This window comes from Kryptolebias marmoratus, linkage group LG2 (assembly GCF_001649575.2).
Source record: "Kryptolebias marmoratus isolate JLee-2015 linkage group LG2, ASM164957v2, whole genome shotgun sequence".
NCBI lineage: Eukaryota > Metazoa > Chordata > Actinopteri > Cyprinodontiformes > Rivulidae > Kryptolebias > Kryptolebias marmoratus.
Genome location: NC_051431.1, coordinates 9,137,559 through 9,162,042, shown reverse-complemented (window position 1 = coordinate 9,162,042; position 24,484 = coordinate 9,137,559). Strand labels below are relative to the sequence as shown.

Sequence of the window (24,484 nt, the reverse complement as noted above, 5' to 3'; positions counted from 1 at the left end):
AATTATGTATATTAGGTTAAAATCAAGGTGACTGGGTGTGCACGTGGCTTGTTTTATTCAGACTAGCTTTTCTTGATGATCTTTTTATTTTGTTTTTCTGCCATTTCCCACCAATCATGTTTTCAGTTTTATTTCTTTGTGGTTTCTGTCTGCGAAAGGCGCTGTAAATGTTACCGACTCCCTCCGTGGTGGAGCAGTGGCCTGTCGGGGGCGTATCTTTCTGGGTTAGACTCTCGCTCCCTACAACGAGTGGTGACTGAGAATGAATGGATGGATAATTGATTTTATTTGTTATGTGTGCCCAAACTCAGCTTGGGCCTCTTTGTGTGGATTTTGCTCACGTTCCCAAACGTGAATTTTCACCGGGTACTCCGGTTCCACGCTAACTGATCTCAGTGCGAGTGAGTGCATGAATGGTTGGTTGTGTTGTACTCCTGTGTGTTGGAACTTTGATGAACTGGTGAGTTCTGCAGGGTTTACTTTCGCCTCTCGACTCTCAAGCTTCGAACTGCTGGGATAAGACGCCGGCTTCAAGCTACTCTTGTGGGGAAATGAAAACTGGATAGACGGACAGATGTCATTTTTCTGTTTTGATCTTGATTTTGCAGTTCCTTTGCTTTTATCCCTGGTAATGCAGCGTATCATTGCTGGAGCTCGATGAGTCACAGCATAATCATAAAGAAATAACACCCAACAGGAGACAAAGAAGCAACAAACATACACGCGTAAGATGCAGGATGTGCAGGAAAGCATGAAGCAGAACCTGAACAAACAAAAAAAAAACAAACAAATATAAAATCTAACAAAGAACCCATAAAGTACCAGGTCACAAACCTTATCTTTTCATATTTTTGGACATATAGGAAGTATCGAAAAACATACTTATCCCAGACTGATGGTAGTCTTTTGAAGAACCTTCTATTTTATTTCCATGTGACAAAACTAAAAATGGGACATGTGACGGTTTGCATCGTGGAAAAAAAGTGAACGTAACTTGTGTCTCATGTGTCTATAAATTTGACCCATAAAAACGTGAGAAATATGACTTTCAGTGACAACAAAAAAACGCAGAGCGCTAAAGCATACGTGGCTAAGGTCAGAGATGCGTCACTGAATACTTCTGACAGAAACGCCGATTCTAAGAAGATAATCTGGGGAGTACAAAAGGAGAAAATGTTTATTAACGGTTTGAATTACACAACACTGTGTTTCCCAGTCTGTGGGAACCACCAGGACCAGAACTCAACATGAAGAAATGTTCACTTTTGTCCAATTGTTGTTAATTTATCTGTTCAGCTCAGCTTTCCCCAGACCAAAACAATTTAAAGAAATACGCAAATGCAAGAGTTTGTAAGTTTAATGATTTTGTTGTTGTTATGAACCTCGTTTTCTAAGGTGTACATCGAACCATACCTTCTGCATCCATCCAGCTCATATCTTTTTCTCTCCTTTCTTTCTGCTGCAACTTTATAGGGTCGAATCAGCAGCAAAGTATTGAACTGTTTTGTTAAATCTGACAATGGGGTTTCAGAGTTCCATTGACTACAAGTAGACCATGTTGTGCTACGAGGGAGTCACATCTCAGCTAATTATGCCTGACCTGAGCAGTGTCAGAATCATTACATGTTGTCAGAGTATCATCAGAGAAGCCCTGGTTTTTTTTTGTCTGTCTGTAATCATATAAGGTGGATGTGCCGCGTTGTAAAGGTAAACCAATCCCAAGGTTAGCTCTAAAACTTGATCATCTATGACCCAGTAGTTCACTTCTTTCTTTGTTTTTTTTTTTTTTACAGTCCATATTCTCAGCTTTTACTGTGCGGTCATTGCAGTTTGGAGGTGCTGATTTGTTACATATCTTATGTTATTCCAAATAACTCTTAATAGCCTACATATATGACTGGAATAAAGTTTTAGGTTCTGTACTTTTAACCTGTCTGTGTCCCCCCCTTTCCTCAGTTAGTCATGCTGTATTTTAGGTAGTAACATAAAAATAAGAAATCAAACAATAAAATTCCTTCTAACTGCAAGAGTCCATGGACTAAAAAGGGCTGAATAGGTGACTTGTGGAGTAGAAAAGCTACTTGCAGATTAATGTCAGCCACAGCAAATGTACTATTCAAAGAACTTGTCCTTTATAACCTGGGATCAGGTTGGAATCAACTCGTTTCTTTGATTTATTTTAATGAAAGCAACAGTACTACATTGTGAAAGTATGATACTGTAAGTGTTAAGCCCGGTCTTTACAGTAGACGGCCTCAAGGCTCAGTTATGAGCAGGCGGTGAAGGTCAACGCTCACGTTGGTGCAGCGGCGCACGACATAACCAGTGGAAATGTAGTTAAAGAAAGAGAACAAACGGTTGACGCCACACACAGAAAATGGCTGCGCGTAGGAAGACCTGTTGCGTTTCTGCCTGTGATTCAGAGAAGATGTTTAAACTGGAGGCATTCAGTTTGACTTTCTTTGATTTATGGCATTTTATGGCATTATGAGGACAGTTAGCGGTGTTGTATGCTTACCATAATAGAAAATAAGGCCTCATTAATGGTATTCTCACTGGCAATAAAATGATCCACTGAGGGCCACAGTGGATCACTTTATTGGTCGTGATTCGCCCATCATAGAACCAATATTTTCCCCTCTTTGGTCTATAAACCTTCCTCTTTACCAACTGCAGAAGTAATCTCCTTCCATGAGTTCTGAGCCATTTGACTGCCTTTGCGATGTCTCATATAAATGCCGCTACGGGCAAACCTGCTCCTCGAGAGCACCGAAATCGGCCCCTGCAAAGATGGCACACCTTCACACAGTGTTCAATGCGTCAAATATAAAGCTAGCCTCAGGATGGTTGTTTTATAAGAAAGGAGGCGATAACTGAAAGCTCTGCCTCCTGCTCTACTTTTAGAAACAATAGGAACCACAAGGAAACCTGCAGTCTGAGAGTATTGTAAGAAATCATGGAACAATAAGATCTTCAATATAAGATGGAGCTTGGTTGCTGAGACCTTTGTATGTTAGAAATAGGATTTTAAGTTTTATTCTGAATTTTACAGGGAGCTAAAATTAGTGAATTATGAACTCTCTTTAACTCTTTTAGATCGATTGAAGGCTTTATATATTTTTTTTTAGATATCCCGATTATAAAGTCTTACAATAGTCCAGTTAAGAATTGATTAGTGTTTGTGCACCATTTTGGCATTAAATGTTTTTGATTTTTTTTAAAGTTTTATAAATAATGAAGAGGGGAAATATCTGTAACGTCAGTGGAAGTTTCACATCAGAGACACGGAAAACACTGGAATAAACCACACATTTCTCTTGCTGGATCATTCCTGTTTCCCGTTTGCGAGACATTGCTAGAAACTTCACTTTCAAACTAACTTGTTGCCTCCCTTTTCCGGGTAGCAACTGCTGCGGCAAACAGCCGAAGCTATTTTCTGATTGGTCCGCTCGCGGTGAGGCGGGGTCTCGGGGGCGGGAGCTGATTGGTCAGATCCGCTCCTCCTGCGTTCTAGAGAGTTCTGGGAGGGAACCTTTTTGAGGAGGCGCGGCCGCCGCAGCAGCAGAAGCGACGGGAAAGACGCGCAGCGCTACTGAGCCGACGAGAAGCAGCAAACGGATTCAGATTTACCGCCAACAGTATCACTTACAGCCGCTTGTAAGCCGAGAAGACGCCGGGGTTGGTCATTTAATTGAGGTGAGTAGCGCGAGCTGAAAGGGAGAGTAGGACCGCGAGACGAAAGTAACTGCTGCGACGTTATTTTACGTTAAATAGTTCGAGTTCGCTTTTAGTTGTTTTATTCGTTAGGTTTTTTTTTGCTTAAAAGTCAGTCGTTTTCCTGTTTTTAACTAATTAATACGCATTTATCTTGTCCCAGGTAGTTTTAGCTACATAGAAGGACGCTTTCAGCCAGCTTCAACATGTTCGCAAAGTTGCTAAAGCCAGAAAAATGTCTTTTTTGTTAAGGTTATTTTTTATTTAAATGATAAAATGAAGTCGCCTGGAGTTAAAAGGAAACCTCCAGAAGTTTCTGGATGCTCCAAGAAGGAGACACACCCTCCGTGTTTACTGCAACTGGGGTGCAGCTTCACAAATCTGCCCACAAAATCCAATAAACTTCTTGTTTTTACACCTGTAGCTGAGATTTCTAGGTTAAAACGGCGTTTCTTTGGTTGTGCAGTCCAAATGAGACCAAATGGCTAATTCTACAGACTTGTACCTGCAGCATGCATGTGGATTTCTGTGGACTGGAAAAATATTTCACTCCAAACTCAATATTTATCATCCTTTGGGGCTTTACATGTAGTTAATTTATGTAGGGTTTGACGAAACTAACAGGAAAAAAGCTCATTTTCACAGCAGTTCTCCTTTGGCGCAAACAGGAGATGTGATATGACTTTAAATTCACATGTTTGAGTTGCAAAAGTAAATAATTTTTTTTAAAGTGCAATTTTCTTCTCCAGCCACCAGGTGGCGACTCATTCGGTTCATGCGAAAAGAGCCCTGCTCCTTGTATTACTTTAGTTCGTCTCCAGAGAAAAGATTTAGACATCTTTAGTTGCTCCTGTCTCCTGTTGAAAGAACTTAATATTGTTAAAAACAGTCCCTGGAGAAATGAGCTGCGTCGTGTCATGTTTTGTATATATTCCATGACCTCCACCGCCTTGAAACACTGCCTAAGAGATCAGTAACAATCCCCCATGTGGCCTGAAACGAGGCTTACGTTACAGTATGCCCACATTGCTGTTGTAGCAACGGTAAACACGGGGTCTGCAGCTTCCACAAGTACCTGGAAAAAGTCCTTACGAAGTCATTGTTATTAGTTTTTAAGTGCAAGGTAATTTCCAGAAAGGGTAAAAAGCAGCCAGGAGGTGAGAGGAGTGACCGAAATGGCACTCCGCGTTGAGCCGTTCCCCACGTCTCCATGAAGTTTGTCCTCACAACAAAGGCGGTTGTCAGGCTGACTAAATCAGGAGCTCTTAAGCGGGCGCTGCGGGGGTTTTTGTTTTCCACTCGTTCGAGCAGCTCGGGCTCCGCTAATAGCCTCGATAAAACGTGTTTTAATGGCAGCTGCCTGCAGAGCTCCAGTTGCTCTCTCTGCCACGCAGGTGGCTGACGGCGATGGTTATTAATGTTTCCCATCAGGAACCATGTCCAAAGGACCGGCTGTGGGCATCGACCTGGGCACCACCTACTCCTGCGTGGGGGTGTTCCAGCACGGCAAGGTGGAGATCATCGCCAACGACCAGGGGAACCGGACCACGCCCAGCTACGTCGCCTTCACCGACACCGAGAGGCTGATCGGAGACGCGGCCAAGAACCAGGTGGCCCTGAACCCCAATAACACAGTGTTTGGTAAGAACGTAATCCGAGTATTTACAGTAATCCCAAACATTTCTGCTCAATAATTTCCTTAATCACATTAATTATGTCCACCTGCCCCTCCAGATGCGAAGCGTCTTATCGGGCGTCGTTTCGATGATGGCGTCGTTCAGTCCGACATGAAACACTGGCCCTTCACCGTCATCAACGACAACACGCGTCCTAAAGTCCAAGTGGAGTACAAAGGTGAAACCAAGACCTTCTACCCTGAGGAGATCTCCTCCATGGTGCTGCTGAAGATGAAGGAGATCGCGGAGGCGTACCTCGGCAAGGTAATCAGATATTTTACTGACATGTGTCTGAATGTAGAACTGGTTTCTGCACCTGTGATCCACGGTTAATGTTTTAGATTCTCAGCTCCATCGTTCTTTTAGTCCTGTTTAGTAAAACTCTGTTCTTTCTTTTTTTATATATAGTCTAAACTTTTCTCAAGTTAAAACTGTTTTAGAAGACACAGATCAGTGTTCTTAATTGTAATGTTTTTAATTTTCAGACGGTAACAAATGCTGTGGTGACGGTTCCTGCCTACTTCAACGACTCTCAGCGCCAAGCCACCAAAGACGCCGGGACCATTTCTGGCCTAAATGTTCTGCGTATTATCAATGAGCCCACTGCCGCTGCCATTGCTTATGGCCTGGACAAAAAGGTAAAAGAATAATCACAACCCGTTTCAATACGCTGCCGATGACCAGACTGGAGTTATGTTACCGTTTCATCCATCATCAGCTGTATCCAAATACAGAATGAATGGATCTCACTTAAGGGATTTCTACTTTCCTTTCAGGTTGGGTCTGAGAGGCACGTTCTCATTTTTGACCTGGGCGGCGGCACGTTCGACGTGTCCATCTTGACCATTGAGGACGGCATCTTCGAAGTGAAGTCCACGGCGGGTGACACGCACTTGGGCGGCGAGGACTTCGACAACCGCATGGTGAACCACTTCATCTCGGAGTTCAAGCGCAAGTACAAGAAGGACATCAGTGACAACAAGAGGGCGGTGCGCCGTCTGCGCACGGCGTGCGAGAGAGCCAAGCGCACGCTGTCGTCCAGCACTCAGGCCAGCATCGAGATCGACTCCCTGTACGAGGGCGTTGACTTCTACACGTCCATCACCAGGGCACGGTTCGAGGAGCTGAACGCCGACCTGTTCAGGGGAACTCTGGAGCCCGTGGAGAAGGCTCTGCGTGACGCCAAGATGGACAAGGCTCAAATCCACGACATCGTCCTAGTGGGAGGGTCGACTCGCATCCCTAAAATCCAGAAGCTGCTGCAGGACTTCTTCAACGGCAAGGATCTGAATAAGAGCATTAACCCTGATGAGGCAGTGGCCTATGGCGCAGGTAAGGTTCCTCCCTAAAGAACGCCATTTTCCTCGCGCCACTGAGCTGTGCGTCTCAACCCCTTCTCCGCCCTCTCGTTCTGCAGCCGTCCAGGCGGCCATCTTGTGCGGCGACAAATCGGAGAACGTTCAGGACCTGCTGCTGCTGGACGTGACCCCCCTGTCTCTGGGCATCGAGACTGCAGGTGGCGTCATGACCGTGCTCATCAAGAGGAACACCACCATCCCCACAAAGCAGACGCAGACCTTCACCACCTACTCCGACAACCAGCCCGGGGTGCTCATTCAGGTCAGGCTGCGGCCTGTTCGGGCAGCTTTGAGACAAAACTCTGTTTTAGTTTATTTGGGCTGACCTTCTTTGTCCTGTAGGTGTTTGAGGGGGAAAGAGCCATGACCAAAGACAACAACCTGCTGGGGAAATTTGACCTGACAGGAATCCCCCCGGCTCCTCGGGGAGTCCCTCAGATCGAGGTGACTTTTGACATCGACGCCAACGGCATTATGAACGTGTCTGCGGTCGACAAAAGCACTGGGAAAGAGAACAAAATCACCATCACCAACGACAAAGGTAATCCCCCCAGAAAACCCCATTTAGTTTTACCAAACGTGCGGCGGCCTCTTTCCCGTTCCTTCAACACGATCTTCTCTGCGTCCAGGTCGCCTGAGCAAGGAGGACATTGAGCGCATGGTCCAGGAGGCAGAGAAGTACAAAGCCGAGGACGACGTGCAACGAGAGAAGGTGTCGGCCAAGAACGGCCTAGAATCCTACGCCTTCAACATGAAGTCCACCGTGGAGGACGACAAGCTGAAGGACAAGATCAGCGAGGAGGACAAGCAGAAGATCCTGGAGAAGTGCAACGAGGTCATCAGCTGGCTGGACAGAAATCAGGTTTGGGTTTTGTTTAATTTCTCACCTTCAAAGTTTAAATCTGCAGCGGATCCGATGGGAATACTAACCGCCTGCTGCCGTTTCTGTTTCTGCTCAGTACGCAGAGAAGGAGGAGTTTGAGCACCAGCAGAAGGAGCTGGAAAAGGTGTGCAACCCGGTCATGACAAAGCTGTACCAGAGCGCGGGAGGGGTGCCCGGCGGGATGCCTGGCGGCATGCCCGGCGGCTTCCCCGGAGCTGGTGGTGCTCCCGGATCAGCGGGGTCCTCCGGCCCCACCATCGAGGAAGTGGACTGAGCAGGCGAACGTGTTTTAAAGTTCTCGTTACGTTGCTTTGAAAGATCGTTCTAACGGATCCTTTTTGCCACGGCACATTCTCTGAACACTTTAAAACTTTAACTGCAGTTCTCGACTTTGACAACTTTTTTTTTTTTTCACTTCCTGTGGCAGTTATACTGGCGTCCATGTTTTTCTATTTATTCTTTTGTTTTCAAGACAAGTTCAGTTCAGCACAGTGTTTATTTTATTTATTCTGTTCTTGAGATTGCTTATCTTGCACACTGGAGTACGATTAAAAAAAAAAGCCAATAAATGATTCTATTTGTCTTTGAGTTTCTTTTGTTCATTTCTTGAAATATTCCTGGGCGACATCTCATCTCAGCTGTTAGACTTTAACGGTTTTAGGACCAACTCTGTGGAAAACTCAGACATTAAAGAGGCTCCACATCGGTTCCTGCTGAATATTAATCGGGTTCTTATAGAGTTTGATCAGTGAGGGATAAAACGAAGCCGTTTCCAGACTATAATCCCTGTTTTATTAAAAAGAATAAAAACCTAAAATCATGAAACATCCTTTTTTTTAAAAAAAACACAACTGCATTTTAAGGCCAACCCAATATGGAGCCAATATTTAGGCCAGAATTAAACTTTTTACACATTTTCCCCCAAAATTCAATTAAATTCAACGGTTTTTATCCTCCTAAAATAACACAAGGAAGGGACCCTCAGTAATGGAAGGTTTAAAGAAAACTGAACAGATCAGTTACTTTGGTCTCTTTAGAAGCTGATTTATACTCATAAGCTATAATATCTGGGAGTTAAAAGCTTCCATAAACCGAACTATAACTGTGTATTATTTAACTTTAACTGTGAAGTAAGGGTTTCCTTTTCTCGAACAGAAGTCACGCCTTATTAATCTGATCTATAAATCCAACATTATGCAGAAATAAAAAAACAAACTGCTCACTTCTAGTATTTGTACCCTGCGTGGTACATGGCTGAATACCTGTGTGGTACTTATACTGTGGTACTCTCATAAGGGAGCTCGGCCCTACAGCGCGGTGATGTAACTGTGCAAACATCTGCAGTGGGATTACAGATGTTCCTGCAGGTTCCTAATAAAGAGCATGATGGAACCCTGACGGTCTCCACTGCCGAGTGAGAAATCAGACAAGATGCGCGTTCTTCCTCGTTTATTTTGCTCGTTCACGAAATCCCCGTTGTTTACAGAAAAGTGGGTTGAAAGCAGCGTGGGCGCGGCCTTCTGCTGTCCAGGGGAGCGGCGCGTTCTTCGGCGCGTTCCTGCGCAGGACTTCGGGGCAGGCCTCAGCGAGCGTTGGAGTTTCTGGGGCATTCGTGCATCCGGTAAGCACACATGAAGAAGATACCTGAGAGGGGGGGAAGACGGTTGTTGAGGAAAGTGGAGCACGTAGCCCGAGCGGAGGTCCGGCGGGGACTCGGCGCACCTGAGAAAAATGTGAGCACCACCGCCACCCAGCCCATGATGTAGGACCAGGAGAACCGCCAGCTGCCATAGCGCTTCCCGTAGTAGTTCACCGTCACACCGGTGTAGACGGCCATCGCCAGCAACACGAAGAAGCCTGCGGAGAAACAAAAAACGGGGTCAGAGCCAAGGTCCGTTTCTCTGCGGCCGGACGCTCGTCGGCAGCTTACAGGAGACGAAGAAGAGGATCCCGGCGGCGAACGTCTTGTCAAAGCCGTCGAAGGAGGAGTAGTGGATGAAGGCCATGATGCCGATCACGATGCCCAGGAAGCAGGCCAACAGGGAGAGGATCATGAAGGCCCGGGTGGCGTCCCAGTATGCTGTGTGGGGTGGGTGGGTGGGAAGAGAACGGGGGTCTAAATCAGAACCCGTCAACTCAACACCCAGCTAACCAACGGCCAAAATCAAAACTCAAGGCTTTACTGTCATGGAGGAGATTATTAACACGATACAGGTCCAATTCAAAAATAAGGTTCATCAGCACAGAACAAAACAACCCCAGAAGGACCAGGACGCTTATTTACGCTCATCTGGCGCCGATCAATTTACATCACAGCCTGTCATTTACTGACATTTTCGGTCTGCTTCGAAACCAGTTGCTGATTTCTCAATCATTACACAAATACTATAACCAGTGTAATTTGTCTCCTGCTTGTTCGCATGGATCGATCACTCCTGGGCTGGATTATTGGAGTTCTGTAACATCAGGATGTCTGAGAAACTCTCTGAAAAGGTCTCATGGAGAGATCAGGTTCCTCCAGTTTTAGCTTCCCTCCATTGGCTCCCTGTGACAATCAGAGTATAATCCTGCTTTTAACACACACATCTCTCAACAGCCAATCTACATTACAGATCTTATTGTTCCATATTTTCCTAGCAGAGCACTTTGCTCTCAGACTGCAGGTTTAATTGTGGTTCCTAGAGTTCCTAAAACAGGAGGCAGAGATTTAAGCACTCAGGCTCCTCTCTTATTGAACCAACTTCCTGTTTCTGTCCTTCAGACTGACACCCTGTCTACTTTTAAGACTGTCCTTTGTGATAAATCCTATAGTTAGGGTTGTTTTGGGTTTTCTGAGTTCTCCCTTAGTTCTGCTGTTATAGGCTCAAACTGCAGGAGGACAAACCGACCACATTTCCTCCCTCTGCTGCTGTCTTTTATTTGCAGTTATTGTTGCCATTAACCTGTTATTTTTTTTCTGAAAAAGGTATGGTTCCTATAGCTTGCTATAGGAACCTATAGCAAGCTATAGGAACCACACCTGGTCCAGTTGTTCTGTGTTCGTCTCTCTCCTGTCCTCTCAGCCGTTCAGAGCAGAACCACCCTGAGTTCTGGTTCTGCTGGAGGTTTCTTGTTCCTTCGCCCCCCAACGTGCTTCTCAGGATCACGATGAAGTGAAGATTCAATCTGCTTCTATTCTTAGAGAGATAACTTTTACTTGTACGTGAACTGGATTTGACCCTTCTGTTGTGAATTGGTGCTTTATAAATAAACGGAACTGAATTGTTTATTTGTATAAATTGAATCTTTCCCTTTAATTTCAAATTGAACTTTATTATTTTTTTGGAAAAAAGCCTGGAAAGACATTTCTTTCGAACCCTTTTGAACCCTGAGAGGATGGAATTACTACAGTTTGACCCATATGGTTTATGTTTTTAACCACGTCAACATGTAGGAGAACCTTAGAGGATTAAAAAATATAATCAGACTCTTATTTTATTATATGATTGAATCACATTAGTGTCGTTTTATGCTGACAGCTACATGCTGTCATGGTTTGGGTTTGGGGGTTTTGGAGTTCGAAAGTGTGTATTTCAGTTCATTAGATAATGTTAGTCTGGTGATTTTAGGTTTGCCTTGTTTTCCCTCAGCCTGTACTGTCTGTCACACACCTGTCAGCCATCTGGAATCACCCCAGCTGTTCCCCTTTAGTAATCACCACGCCCAGCGCTCATACTCCTGCTTCTCTTGGTCCTTGTGTGCAAGACACAATCCTGTGTTTTCATTTATTAAACCTGTTGGATTCATACCTGCCGCCTGCAGGCTTGGGTCCGCCTCCTCAGCGCCACAAACATTACACGACCAGCATTTCAAGTGTTTGGATGTGTTAAAGTTTCAGACGAAATCAGAGCAGGAAGTAACCTCAGTGGCAGTCGGTGTGGGGTGGGGGGTGAGGAGTGGAGGGGCACAGGCCGTCTGTCAGAAAGTAATAAATAAGGATCTCCCTGCCTGCGGCGGCGGAGGACTGTCTTACCGATGCTGTCTGTGTGTGTCATGCATTTCCCGGGCACGCAGTACCGCCACAGGCCCTGGTGCATGTAGCTGCTGGAGTGACGGTACTGCATCCAGTAGTCCGTTGCCGTGGAGACAATCAGGAGTATGTTCCCCACTCCGGCGCAGAACAACCCACCTCCCATGAAGCTGTACATCCTGCCAAAATATACTGACACACAAAAAGAAAGGATGAGGGGGGACACACACCCCATCACCGGGTCAGAGCCTGAACACATCTGACTGCAGCTGCTCCACCAATTACAGCAGTATGAATAAAACAACATGGAGATGGATTCAGGGAAAAGGCAGGAGTTGGACACATCCGACAGGAGAAACATCACTCATTTGTCAACACGGAGGAGCGGACAGCTTAGTCTAACAAGTCATTAACCTTTAACACGACCGGGTGGAGCTGTTTTTACACGCACCCGGTGCCGGGGAAACATTTAAAATAAAATAAAAATATCTAAATAGGTCAGGAATTGGAAGCGAGGCGTGCTAAACGGGCTGTAAAATGAGCTCAAGAATATTCTTCCAGCTCGATTCAGTGATGCATCCATAAAACTATGGTGCATTGTTTGAATATTTCATACAAATGAGGATTTTCTGTCTTTGTTTTAAGGAGGGGAGGGAGAAGAAAAGGCCTAATTATAAAGTAAATCAGAAACTTCTTTTGCATTTTTATAAAACAGAATATTAAACAAGCACCACAGCATGTTTGCAAATATTACATACCTTTATTTTGTTTTGGGTTTTTTTGTCTTTAGAAAAAAGCCAGAGAATCCAATGTTCCGGGTGGCCAAAGCGCAGAGGAGCCCAATATCGCCCAGGATGGCAGGAAAGTTTTGTTTGTGTGCAGGAAACCGAGCGAACAAACGACCCGCCGCAACAATGGAGCGTGCTGAGCCACGACCAATCACACAGGATGACTTTTTTTTTTGGTGTGTGTGTGTGTGTGTGTGTTTAAGGGAATCTGCTGAAAATACAAAACCTGTCAAAGCGCTGTGCAGCATCTCAGTAATACTGATGACACGAGGCTTTCCATTCAAAACGCCTCACATGACCTGCAATAAGCCGAGCCGCAGTTCTGCAGGTTCAAACCGTGTGTGTGTGTATGTGTGTGTGGGGTACATTTTCTCTGACAGGAATTTATCTGAACCAACTAGTGCCCGGAGTTATTTACATAAAATCAAATGAAGAATTTACAAAAATGACAAAAGATGGGCACTAGAATTCATTAAATCTCATATTTTTAGGTTGTTCTGTTGTCATCCCAGAACTTTTTAATTCATTACAAACAGAATAATTACTTATTTATGAAAGAAATATAAATAAATTTGAAATTAAATGTAGGCAAACGGTTATTTCCCATGAATATGAATCATTTGGCAGAACAGAGAGCAGTAGAGCTAAAAGTGTTGAGTTTGTGTGAAATCCTGAAAATAAAACTAAATGTTTTGTTGTAACGCCTCTGAGCTGAGATAAAGTGTCTTGGCTGATAAATCTGGGTAATATTTCCTTGTTTGAAGGCGTATAGACGATACAAAATACTTTATTAAGTAAACAGTTTCAGACTTTTTAAAGTTTGTCTCATTTCAGAGAGAATAGGTTTTAAAAAATCCTTGTTTTGTTTTTTAATGTTTAAATATCCATCCATCCATCAATCCATCAATCCATCCATCCATCCATCCATCTGTCTGTTCATCCATCATCCATCCATCCATCCATCTGTCTGTCTGTTCATCCACTCATCCATCAATCCATCCATCCATCCATCCATTCATCCATCCATCCATCTGTCTGTTCATCCACTCATCCATTCAATCCANNCATCCATCCATCCATCCATCCATCCGTCTGTTCATCCACTCATCCATCCATCAATCCGTCTGTCTGTTCATCCATCCATCCATCCATCCAGTTTAAGGTAATGAGCAGCAGATGTCCATCTCCAGCATCTCATGCACCAGATTTTACCAGATTTATGATAAATTTATGATTTCCTGGTTTCAGACAAACTAAAAATGGTGACATCAGAAGTCAAAGCACAGATATAAACTGCAGTGCAGGAGCCTTAGACGTCATGAGGTCAAAGTAACTCAATGAAGAGCAAAAACATTAAAACAGAGAATAAATCCCCTTCTAGGAGCTCCTTAAAGACGTCAAACTGATTCGGTCAGAAAGCAAAGAATAAGCTCACATTAAAGTCCTGATGACGAAATGTTTGTTAAGAAACTGTTTCAATTAAACAAAATCAAATAACCAGTAAGACCAGCACCTTAATTAAGAGCTCTAAACCAGCTTCATTAGATGCTGTTCAAAAGAGCAAAGTTATTTTTATTTTTACTTAAAAAAACAACTATTTTACTGGGATTTTTATGTAAATACCTCAAATTATAATTATCTCTACGCAAACTTATCTTCAGCTAAAAAGACAGAGAGGAACACAGACGATTTCCATCGTTCTTTGAGCTTTATTTATCTGACAAATACTGAATCAGTCGTGACCCTTTGGTGGGTGTTTGGAAATGAATCTTTCTGAACAGATTTGTTGCTGCAGGCCTTTAATCGGCTCCTGCTTTTATTGTGGAGCAGAGATGAGAGAAAAACTTGATGATTTTTCTGGTAATTTCACAATAAATCTGCTCGCCGTTTGCCGACAGCAGAGTAGAAAAAATAAAACAACCAAACTCAGCTCATGGATTCACCCTGCTGCTCTCAGGTTTCAGCACTAGATGGTGCTTTTCATTTATTCTTCAGGCAAACCGATCCAGCTCCTGTCGGTACGTCATGTGATGAAACGCCCCTCTGAGCGTTTTAGTTTCAACCTGGACTCCTTCTGTTGCTGAGTATTGATCCGCTGAGCTTTAAAAAATCCAGTTTTGCTCAAAGCTTGTCTGTTTGCTTCTGCCTGTGTCAGATCTTATTTGTGTTTTTGAGTCTTTTTGAGCACCCGACAAAGCTGTCCTCCATCAACTGTCTGTGTTTTAGACAACAAAGACTAAACCTGCTGTTCCTGAATTTAAAGAAACTCAAATTGAAGCTTTATTGGAACCAGTGAGTTTATTGATAGGAAAGCCAAATATGGAGGACTGGAGTTCCCTGGAGGAGAACTATTAGAAATATTACATACTATAGGTTTTAGGATGAGTAACAATATATAATACAGCCCGTCACCAGTACGTACCTGGTAAAAGTTTACTTCACTGGTCCCTTCCAGGTACTTACTTGGTAATAGGTATGTATAGGATACTATAAGATGTGTACCTAGTACTTAAAGGGGCCGGGCTGTATTATGAAGTGACTTGTTACCCTGTATTTGACAGGTACATGCCTGGTATGTAACCATGTACAACTCAGTTTCCAGGTAAATACCAAGTAAGTACTAGATATGTACCATGTGGGTACAATGTACGTACCAGATTGGTACTAGGTACATACACAGTAAACCAGATATGTACCAAATATGTATCACATAAGTACCAGGTTTGTACTAGGTTTTGGACACAGTAAGTATCAGGTAAGTACTTGATACATACCTGATAAGTACTCGGTAAATTTGAGCTTTTTACCCAGTAAGTACCAGGTACATACCAGGTTAGTACTAGGTATGGACACAGTAAGTATCAGGCAAGTACTTGGTACATAAGTGATAAGTACTCGGTACATTTGAGGTTTTTACCCAGTAAGGACCAGGTATGTACCATGTAAAAACCAGGTAAGAACCAGGGATGTACCTTGTAAGTACCAGGTCATTACCAGGAATGTACCGGTAAGTATCAGGTAAGTACCAAGTACCTTACCCTGTAAGTACCAGCAAGGAACAATGGTGTACGCGGTACAGCCTGTAAGTACCAGGTTGTTTTGGTACCAGATTTGAAAGCCATCAGTGGACCTCTGGTTATTAACATTACTAGTTAAACGTGTCTCGGTTATAAAATCAGTGACCAGGTTAAGACGAGTGCAGCTAATTTATGGTACCATGTTGAGCTGAAGCCTGGTGTACGCATACCAAGAACAGAGAACGAGGGATAAATTAAGTATTTTTCCATTTTGGCATAAAGATAATAAAATGTCTGTGTGCTCCAGCGGTGTACATTTGTAGACTTGTGATGTGGCCTCAGTACGAGGCTCTATCTGCTCACGCTTTATCTGACAGTGTGCCAAAAAGGATGAGTGAACCACAGACACTCTAATCCACGCTACTGTACTCGCCTCAGAGCAGAAATTTGTCAAACCTCTCTGAACTGCTAAAACCATCCAAATTGCGCCGGATTACCATTATCCTTGTAGTAGTCTGACGGGGACCTGCGGGGTTGTTAGCTGAACGCACCGCACTGTATCTGAAGCCTCCCAAGGAAGAAGAAAAAAACCCCAACATTGTAGCTACTACTTCGGCTAATAAGATCAGCACACATACAGCTCGTAGAGAAGATGACGGCGCAGACATGAGGCGGGAAAAAAAAGAAAAGAAAAAGCCTTTCATTTCCCTCTGCTGTCATGTTTCAGGAGCTGTACAGTGAGATGAAGGCTTCTCCCGCTCATTAAACCTCGTTCTGAACCAAGTATGCTCACAATGCAGCGGGCTCAGGGAAGGCATCAAATCACAACGAGTATCTTGTATCAGACAAGTTGGTTTTTCTTTCTCCTGGCAACACGAATCAACCAACTCGTGAGTTCACTCAGACTTCAGGGTCATTTAGCTCCGTTTGGAGAAAAACGTTAGCTCGACCCGTCTTCTCTTTTCCACCGCTCCCAATTATTTCCACCCGCCTCAGAGGAAGGGAATCCTTTCTCATCAAAAATGTATTTTTTTTCCCCAGTCGTTTATTTTAGATACAGTCAAGGTGCCGCTCAGCATCATTCAGTAAAGCGTCAAAGAAGTTCAGTTTGCGCAAACAAGCTAGCAGGTTTTCGGCGCTAAAAGCTACATGCTAACGCGCTCACACAAACAAAGTTCATATTAAAATTTGCCAATATTAACATTAATATTTTGGTTAGTGTTATATAATGTTAGTAATATTAGGCAGGTTGGTTACAAGTCTGTCTGTCTTAGTTTAGCTCGTTAGCGTGCGAAGAATTTTTAGTTAGCTTCAAAATACGAAGCTAATGAGGGCCGTGGCTACCTAAAGATGGAGTCGTATCTCACTGGGCTGCAAATGTCAAAAACTAGCTGAAATTAGGCAATTTGTTGAAAGTCTGACTGAATTCTGAGGATTTGTGACCAAATGACTAGCGAGATTTTATCAGCGCAGCCAGCAGCCGATACATGAAGCCATTTTTTTTTTACCTGCATTAAAGAGGAAGTAACGTTTCTGCTGATCTTTGAGTCGTACTCTGAGCCGATTGCACAAAATCGATGTTTAAAACTTCGTCAGCAAACCATTTCATGAACCACTTGATGGATTTTAATAAGACTTGGATGGACGTCTACAGCTGATTAGGTATTTAAGATGGCCGCCGCAGCTAACTGACCTTAGTCTACACAAAAATGTCCATAACTCAGTCAGTTTTAGATATATTGTGCTCAAATTTGGCGTGGTAGTAGCTGAGCATCATCCCAAACACACATATTTCGCTGCGTCAATTGTTGTTGGACAGGAGATGATGGGATGTTCAGACACGGCCAACGGCAACTTCATGAAAAATCCTAAAAATCACCCGACAGATCAATCAGTCTCCTGTTATTTGTGGGATGTGGGAAAGGCAGCTGCAGGGGTGTCAGATTGTCTAACAACAGCATGTCAGATAAGCAGATAAATGACGTTCTCAAACTCCTAAAATCACTCAACGACACTTCCTCCTCCATCGACGGGAGCATCTCTGCAGACCAGTGCCTCTCGTTCCCGCATAGCCGAACTCCCAAATGTGCAGCCGTCTTCGTAATGAGGTTTACGCTCCGCCACGTAGCCCTGCTATTAAATGTGTACATGTGTCTGGCTGACAGTCTGATCACGTCCTGCATTAATGTCCTCAGTCACCTGAGAAAGAGCCTCTCTGCAGGGAGGTTTTTATTTCCCCCTTCCACGCAAACCACGCTGACGCACAAGATCCCTGTCAAAAGTGGAGTCGGCCACATTTTTAGACTTCATTTACTGATGTTTTCTTCGCCGCGGATCTAAATGCAGATGTCACCGAACTCCCTGGACGCTAATAGACCACTAACATTCAGAGTAAACACGAGAAGGGACGGGCCTGACTTGACTCAGGCAGAATCAATTTCCTCTCAGGTCGGGGAGAGACGCTGTAAACCAGCCGATGATCTGTTGGGAGGGAAAATTAGGAACATCTAAAAGCTCAACCTGACCGTTTGTTTCAGGTTGGAGGGACGACGTTAGAAGGATTACCCGAGTAATTTTCAAAACAGACCAAAGCGTGCCGGCCACCCCGTCCAGGATTATGTGCTTATAGATTAGCGAGCGTAATTTTCTCTAACTGCCTTTGGGCCGTAATGAAACCGTGATCTGGTCTTCATGAGCGGCAGAGATCCTCCTGCACGCTCCTCCGGATCCTCCGAAAAATCGTTTTCAGCGTTCGTTTGTTGGGAACAAGTCAATATTAATCATTCAATCCCAGCATGCATCTGTGCAAAATAAATAAAAAAATAAAAAATCTGCCCTTGTTGTGTTTCTTGACTCATTTCTTGAGGTTTTTCTCTTTAATTTGCCATCCATTTGTTAGGAAATCTGTTCTTTCAACACAGATGAAAAGGGACAGTTCAGATATTTTGAAGGAGGGTTATGTGGGTAGGTTATGAACACTTAATATCTTGCCTGCTGTAAACAGCTCCTTGAACTGCCTTCAGTTTGAAGAGATAACGTTTAAGGCCCCATCTACATCACTTGGAATATATTTTTCTTTGTTAGTATAAATCTAACAGAAATGTTGAATCACTCACACTCTGCCACTAACAACAACTCCAAACACAGAGGAAGAACGTTCTTCTTAGCGAGGCTTAAAGGTTTCCACGACATAAATGTCGCTCGTTTTTTTTTTTTCTTTAAAACCATTTCCTGTTTCCTCTCAGTTATCGACCGTTTCAGCACACGACCCAACGTTTGTTAGAGACGAACCTGGAAAAAGTGAGAAAAATACAGAAGAATTAGTAAAAATGGCCTCATTGTTTTGGTCTGTAGGGCCCAAAGTGACAGTTTGCAAGCGTGAGGTTGAATCTGTGTGTGGATAAGACTCACAAAAGCAAATAATACCCAGAGTTGTGATGAAAGGGCCTAAATCTGACCAGACTGACGAGCTAACGACTAGTCTAAGGCCGAGGTAAGATCAAAGGGTTTAGCTAACGTCCAAAAACACTTTGAAACAGTCATCAGCTTCTCATTTCACGGTCGGCACAGCAGAAATATTTGGATAATCCTGACAGAACTGCTCCAGTGCTCCACAGGAAACGCTACAGCTAGGCGCTGCCGCCGCTGTTTGAGCTCAGAGTTCCACGTAAATAACCGTCGAATGTAAAACTGATGTTTATTTAATAGTGCTCAGATGAATTACTGTTCTATGTTTAAAACTGAAGTTGTTTTGATGCAGCTGCAGCAGCAGCGGCGGCTCACTTCGGCCTCGGCGCCGCTCAGGCTAGCCGTTAGCTCGGAGTCGAACTCTGTTTCTCCAGACTTCGGTGGTTCAAAGAGCCGTCTACAACAGGTAAGACAGACGTGTTCCTGCTTTAAAACCCCTTGTCGAAATGGATGACTTGTGGACGCGCTTCTGGAGAACTCGCTGATTTGGTGAGGAGGTGATTAAACCGTTCGAATCAGGTGCGTCGGAGCAGAAAACCCCTAAAACTTCCAGGTTTGAAACTTCAGGGACTCTGTTGTCCTTTTCAAACGATGGCTTTGAGATTAAAACAGCCGACGTGATCAAATCAGCTTCCTCCTTGGATTCGTCTTCACAGTTTACTTTTAGAGCCTTTTAGAGTTTACTTCCTTGAAGCCTGAGTTTCCAAACATTGGAAACATTTCCCTCTGAGCGGAGGCCAGATGACTTGAAAAGACAGGCTGGCGTTGCCATCCGCAGCGTCCTGCTGCTAAAACCACGACTGCTATTCTTCAATGCGCACACACACACACACAGACCTTTTTGTAACAAAGCCTTTATTGTTGAGTTTAAAAAATAACACACGGGTGATCTACTACAATACACAGCCACACAGAAATGAGAAAAGTACTGACACACACACACACACACTCGCGCCAACAAAATGAGCTTTAACTTGTTTTCTTTCCCAACTTCTGTCAAACACGCAGCATCATGGTGTCATGGGCAGAAACGAAGAAAAAGGTACATTCAATAATCTGTGGTACAACAATCCAATAATATTTGTCCCTTTTTACCTAAAAATATTTCTTCCACGTCCTTCTTTTAGCAATATATCTGATCAGATCTTTTAGAAAATTACACTGAGAATGTCTTTATACAGAAAGGGGTGAGGGAAATCACAAAAGAATGGAGACGGAATCGATCAAATAAAGTACACAACGAACAGAAATGGCAGATGGCAGGCCTTGATGCTTTCCCTTTTTGTCGTCGGTTCCTCCAAACGGCGCCATGGCAACGGATTGATGGCTGGCAAAGACAGGAAGTCGGGGAGGAGAAAGGAAGCCGTCACGTCACGTAATCAGCTGCCGCCGTCTTTATATGAGGTTCTGGGAGGAAGACACGACACACACAGAGGGAGCAGTGAGACGAGCCGCCGCTGGACGCTTGAGATCAGGGACGAGGGGCGTCCAACCGGCGCCGAGGACGAGGACGAGCTCGACTTTGTGCCAAGGATGAGGACACAGGCAGCTGTGGCATGAATTACATCACGTTTCCGGGTGTTTTGAGGCCAAGAACAGCTCAAACAGTGACCAGAAAATCCAAAAATATGAGTGTCGGAATTCAAAAACAAATATTTTGTTAAAAATACGAACCGACCTAAGAGCCTAAGACCTGGACCAAAAAGAGATTTGTGCAGAAATCCCCAAACAAACGAAGCTAACATCACTTCCATCAGGACTATTTGTTGACCCACATCCAGACTTTTCTTCTTCTCCTACTTCCTAACCGTTCTCATAATCGATCTGAACTCCCAAGATTTTTACCTCTGGGTGTGTAAAAGAAAAAAAAACAAAAAAAAAACTCGCTGACACATTCTGTAGGTAAACATGTGGAGCAACAGAAAGAAACAACATTTAAACGCTGACTTGCGACTAAATTTAAATGCACCACGGACTTATCGAGCGGCCTCTCGGGCCGTTTAAAAGCCCACTGACTCAGGGTTTTGCTGCAGATTCTGCTCAGAATCAGATTTCTGAATCAATGCCGGGGAGTAAAGTGTCAGAGCGGCTCCAAACCTACTGATGAGCCCACACGCTTAATGCGCCGCTCAGATTATCGATTGTAAAGGAAGAGAACGTATCAACCTAACATTGATGCTTGGGAGGCAAAAACAGCTATAACAGCCCCATTAATGACACACCGTTAAAAACATGCCTCTGAAGCAAAACATAAATATCTCTACCGGGTACAAAATGTAAATATATTTGGCTGAAACCTGCTTCTCCATTTCAGCTCATAAACCAGCTCATGATACGCTGCAGCGATTTCCACGTCGTATACTGAGCCTGTAATAAAAAAGACTTAAACAGGACATTTTATCCGCCATCATTTCTTTTTTTTTTGTTGCAAGAAAGACTAAAGTCAAACGTCAACATTCATTTAATTTTTAAAGCACATTTTAAAGTTGACCAAAGGGCTTTATGATTTAGCCAATCAAGGCACATAAACACAATATGTGCCTTGATGTAATACACAACAATAGGCATCAGTATAAAGAGGTAAAATATTTAAAAGACTTAGAGTAAAAGAATAAGTGCATTTTGTAATCTTTCTGTTTCAAATTCACATAAAGCTAAAACATGTCCTTTTTCAGCTTTTAGTCACTTTCATAATCTATAGTTTAATAATTTTTTGAGCAAATTAAAAATACCAGTAATTAAGGCCCGGTTCACTTGACTCCAGATTTGTTTTTTTTTGTTTGTTTTTTTCTGTCTACACGTTCTACTGGGCTGCACCACTAGGGGGCGTGAACGTCCAGACTGATGACGTATCGAAGTACAGAGAAAGAAACATGTTCAGCTCATCGACAGATCTTAGACACAGAACTGGAAGCTGGAAGTTGAAGCCACATCGCCGCCCCCTAGTGGCTGCCTGCAGTACTTGTTTTTAAGTCCCGCCCCTCCATGTCAACGAATGGGGCATTTCCCTGACGAAAACACAAAAATACACTTCGGATAACATTTATCTTATCGTTTTAATTAATATTTTAAATTTTCAAAAAGTGTCAAGTTACACTTTGATTGACAGCCTGTTAGCGAGTCAGGGGGGTGCAAAGGCGGGACTTTCATCTTTATTTATGTTGATAAAACTTGTTTTTTCTGGACTTTTTACAGTTTCTTCTCAGCTGATAACTTTCAGTTTAATGGCAACAGGATGGAGATGAAGTGAGACCTACCCAGAAAACCCCCCCAGTAAAAACAGCTTCATATCAGCTTGTTCTTGGGCTTTAAAAGGCAGCTACGTCATTGTTTCTGAAAAGCTCCTTATCTCCTGTCCACATGGATCCACTAAAAACAAACAAACAAACAAAATGCTCTGCTTTGAGAAGCACTTTTTACATAAAATTAATGTTTTTTTCTCATCAAATCTTAATTTGTGTCTGGACTGGAGGTGCTAACATGGCCGAATAAAAGCAGTTTTTTTTTTAATATTTGAAGAAGTGTAGACTAAGCCTAGATGTTATTCTAAAAAACAGATTTCCGGGTGTGTTATCGAATCATCTGATTGATTTCGTCCGTATCTGTTAAAACACATTTGCTCCACAACAAGCGGGCGAATTTGAAACTCCATCTTGTATTTTTAATGGTTTCACCGGGGGCTGCAGAGCTTCTCCCGGGTGTTGAAGATAACTGCCGTTTGGCCCTCGGCCACAATAAATGGCTGCCAGTCAGCGTGTCAAGCTGCCCTCGGTGTGTTGTCGGATTGACCGTAACGAGCGCCGCGTGTCACTCGGCGGCTTGCAGCTGCCCCTGCAGACGTACCTCATCTCTCCTCTGGACTGCGGCGGCCGGCCGGGGAAAGACTCTTCCACCGAGAGACCCATAGCCCGACGCCTGCACCTTGGACAGGATGTTCGGCTGTCCGTAGGGGGTGACGTTCTCATCTGCTCACGACAAACACATCGGTCAGAGTTTCAGCTGTTTCTAGATTCGGCTGATGGGCAGGCCGAGAGTCGAGCTCAGCTGCTGCCTTCTTTCTAGACGCTTAGAGCTGAACAACTGCTGAAAAGAGCTGAAGAAGCTGGAACTGAGACAATAAAAGAAGCAAACTAATAGCTGCAAGCTAAAAGAAGCAAAAAAACTGCTTTAAAAACAGCAAAAGACTAGCTAGAAGCTAAAAGCAGCAAAAGTTAACAAAAAGCTAGAAACAGGAAAAGAATACCTTAACAGCAAGGTAGCAAAATGCTTGCTAAAAGTTACTGGTAGCAGAATACTAGCTAAATGCTCAATGTATGAAAAGGTTAGCTACAAGCTAAAACTAGCAAAACACTTGCACAAAGCAGCAAAAGGGTCGCTCAAAGCTAAAAGCAGCAAAAGAATAGCTTTAATGTAAAGTAGCCAAATGGTAGCTAAAAGCATTAAAAAGCTAGCTACAAGCTAAAAGTAGAAAAACAATAGCTAGAAGCTAAAACTAGCAAAATGCTTGCTAAAAGCCGCAAAAGTAGCTCAAAGCTAAAAGCAGCAAAAGAACAGCTTTAATGTAAAGTAGCAAAAGGGTAGCTAAAAGCTAAACGTATCAAAAAGGTAGCTACAAGCTAAAAGTAGGAAAACAATAGCTAAAAGTATGAAATGGTCAAATGGCTAGCTAGACACTAAAAAGGGTAGCCAAAAGCTAAAAGTATCAAAAGGCTAGATAACAGCAGCAGAATGCTAGCTAAATGCTAAATGTATCAAAAAGTTAGCTAAAAGTATCAAATTGTTAGCTGGAAGTTATAAAGCTGAATCCGTTTCCGGCGTACCTGAATCGTGCCTTTCACCTTCCGGTAACCACTTCGCCAACCCCCCCGTTTGGCCGCAGGGACGCTCCCCCCTTTTTGGGAGGGCAGGCAGGTCGCTCCCCAAAGAGGCGTCCACAAAGAGCCGCAGGGAGTTGTCGTCGTCGTCGCCGGCGGCGGAGGAGGAGGAGGGGGGAGCTGGCGGAGGGGGGAGATCTGCGTGTGAGTCATCGGCGACGATTTAAAGGAAAACACAAAGAAATAATCATCTTTAAAGGAATCATCTTGACATTTTGGGTGTGTGTGTGTGTGTGTGTGTGTGTGTGTGTGTGTGTGTTCACGTTGCTGCTGGGTGCCAGATGAGGCGATATCACTCCGCTGTTTGTGTTTTAAACATGAAGACACGGCTTTGCATAAAGACCAGAAGCAGCGGGGAACCCTCGCCCTCGAGTGCAGCTGGCTGACTCCAAAGCGCCCTGATTAGCATGTGGCGCCATGTTTGTCAAAATGACCATTAGCCACTTTCTAGATCGTTAAAATATTTGGTCATTACAGGCGACCTGTGGTCACCGAGTGATGATGGAAAGAGTTAAACACATGAAATACATACATAAAGCTTCATCTCTTTACCATTAGCATGTTAGAATCCATATATGCTAATTAAGGTTTATTTTATGCATACAGTTCAAACACACTTCCCTGTCAGAACTCGATTTTAGCTCCAGTATAATAGCTTTTTTGGGGTTTAGTGTGTTTTATTTATGGCTGGAAATTT

At 43.7% G+C, this 24,484-nt stretch overlaps 3 protein-coding genes across 3 annotated transcripts in view; 1 reads left to right on the top strand and 2 right to left on the bottom strand.

Annotated features, from left to right (window-relative positions):
• Positions 1-3,539: 3,539 nt before the first annotated feature.
• Positions 3,540-8,219, top strand: hspa8b (heat shock protein family A (Hsp70) member 8b). Its single transcript, XM_017428353.3, has 9 exons — positions 3,540-3,696; positions 5,146-5,355; positions 5,449-5,654; positions 5,876-6,028; positions 6,167-6,722; positions 6,808-7,010; positions 7,091-7,289; positions 7,378-7,610; positions 7,708-8,219. Exons 2-9 carry the CDS (start codon positions 5,151-5,153, stop codon positions 7,903-7,905), a joined length of 1,953 nt encoding a protein of 650 aa, XP_017283842.1. The 5' UTR covers positions 3,540-3,696; positions 5,146-5,150; the 3' UTR covers positions 7,906-8,219.
• Positions 8,220-9,063: 844 nt separating this feature from the next.
• Positions 9,064-12,548, bottom strand: lim2.3 (lens intrinsic membrane protein 2.3). Its single transcript, XM_017428354.3, has 5 exons — positions 12,399-12,548; positions 11,644-11,832; positions 9,562-9,711; positions 9,354-9,488; positions 9,064-9,275 (listed from the first exon to the last, which is right to left on the bottom strand). The coding sequence occupies exons 2-5, from the start codon at positions 11,816-11,818 to the stop codon at positions 9,214-9,216; spliced, it is 522 nt and encodes a 173-aa protein (XP_017283843.1). The 5' UTR covers positions 11,819-11,832; positions 12,399-12,548; the 3' UTR covers positions 9,064-9,213.
• A 7,203-nt stretch (positions 12,549-19,751) lies between these two features.
• Positions 19,752-24,484, bottom strand: part of zgc:77784 (uncharacterized protein LOC402947 homolog) — a gene marked incomplete in the record, with an annotated part of 77,385 nt that continues 72,652 nt past the window's right edge. Inside the window, 3 exon segments of the mRNA XM_025008633.2 lie at positions 19,752-20,320; positions 22,757-22,878; positions 23,734-23,925. Coding sequence (XP_024864401.1) covers positions 20,309-20,320; positions 22,757-22,878; positions 23,734-23,925 — 326 coding nt within the window.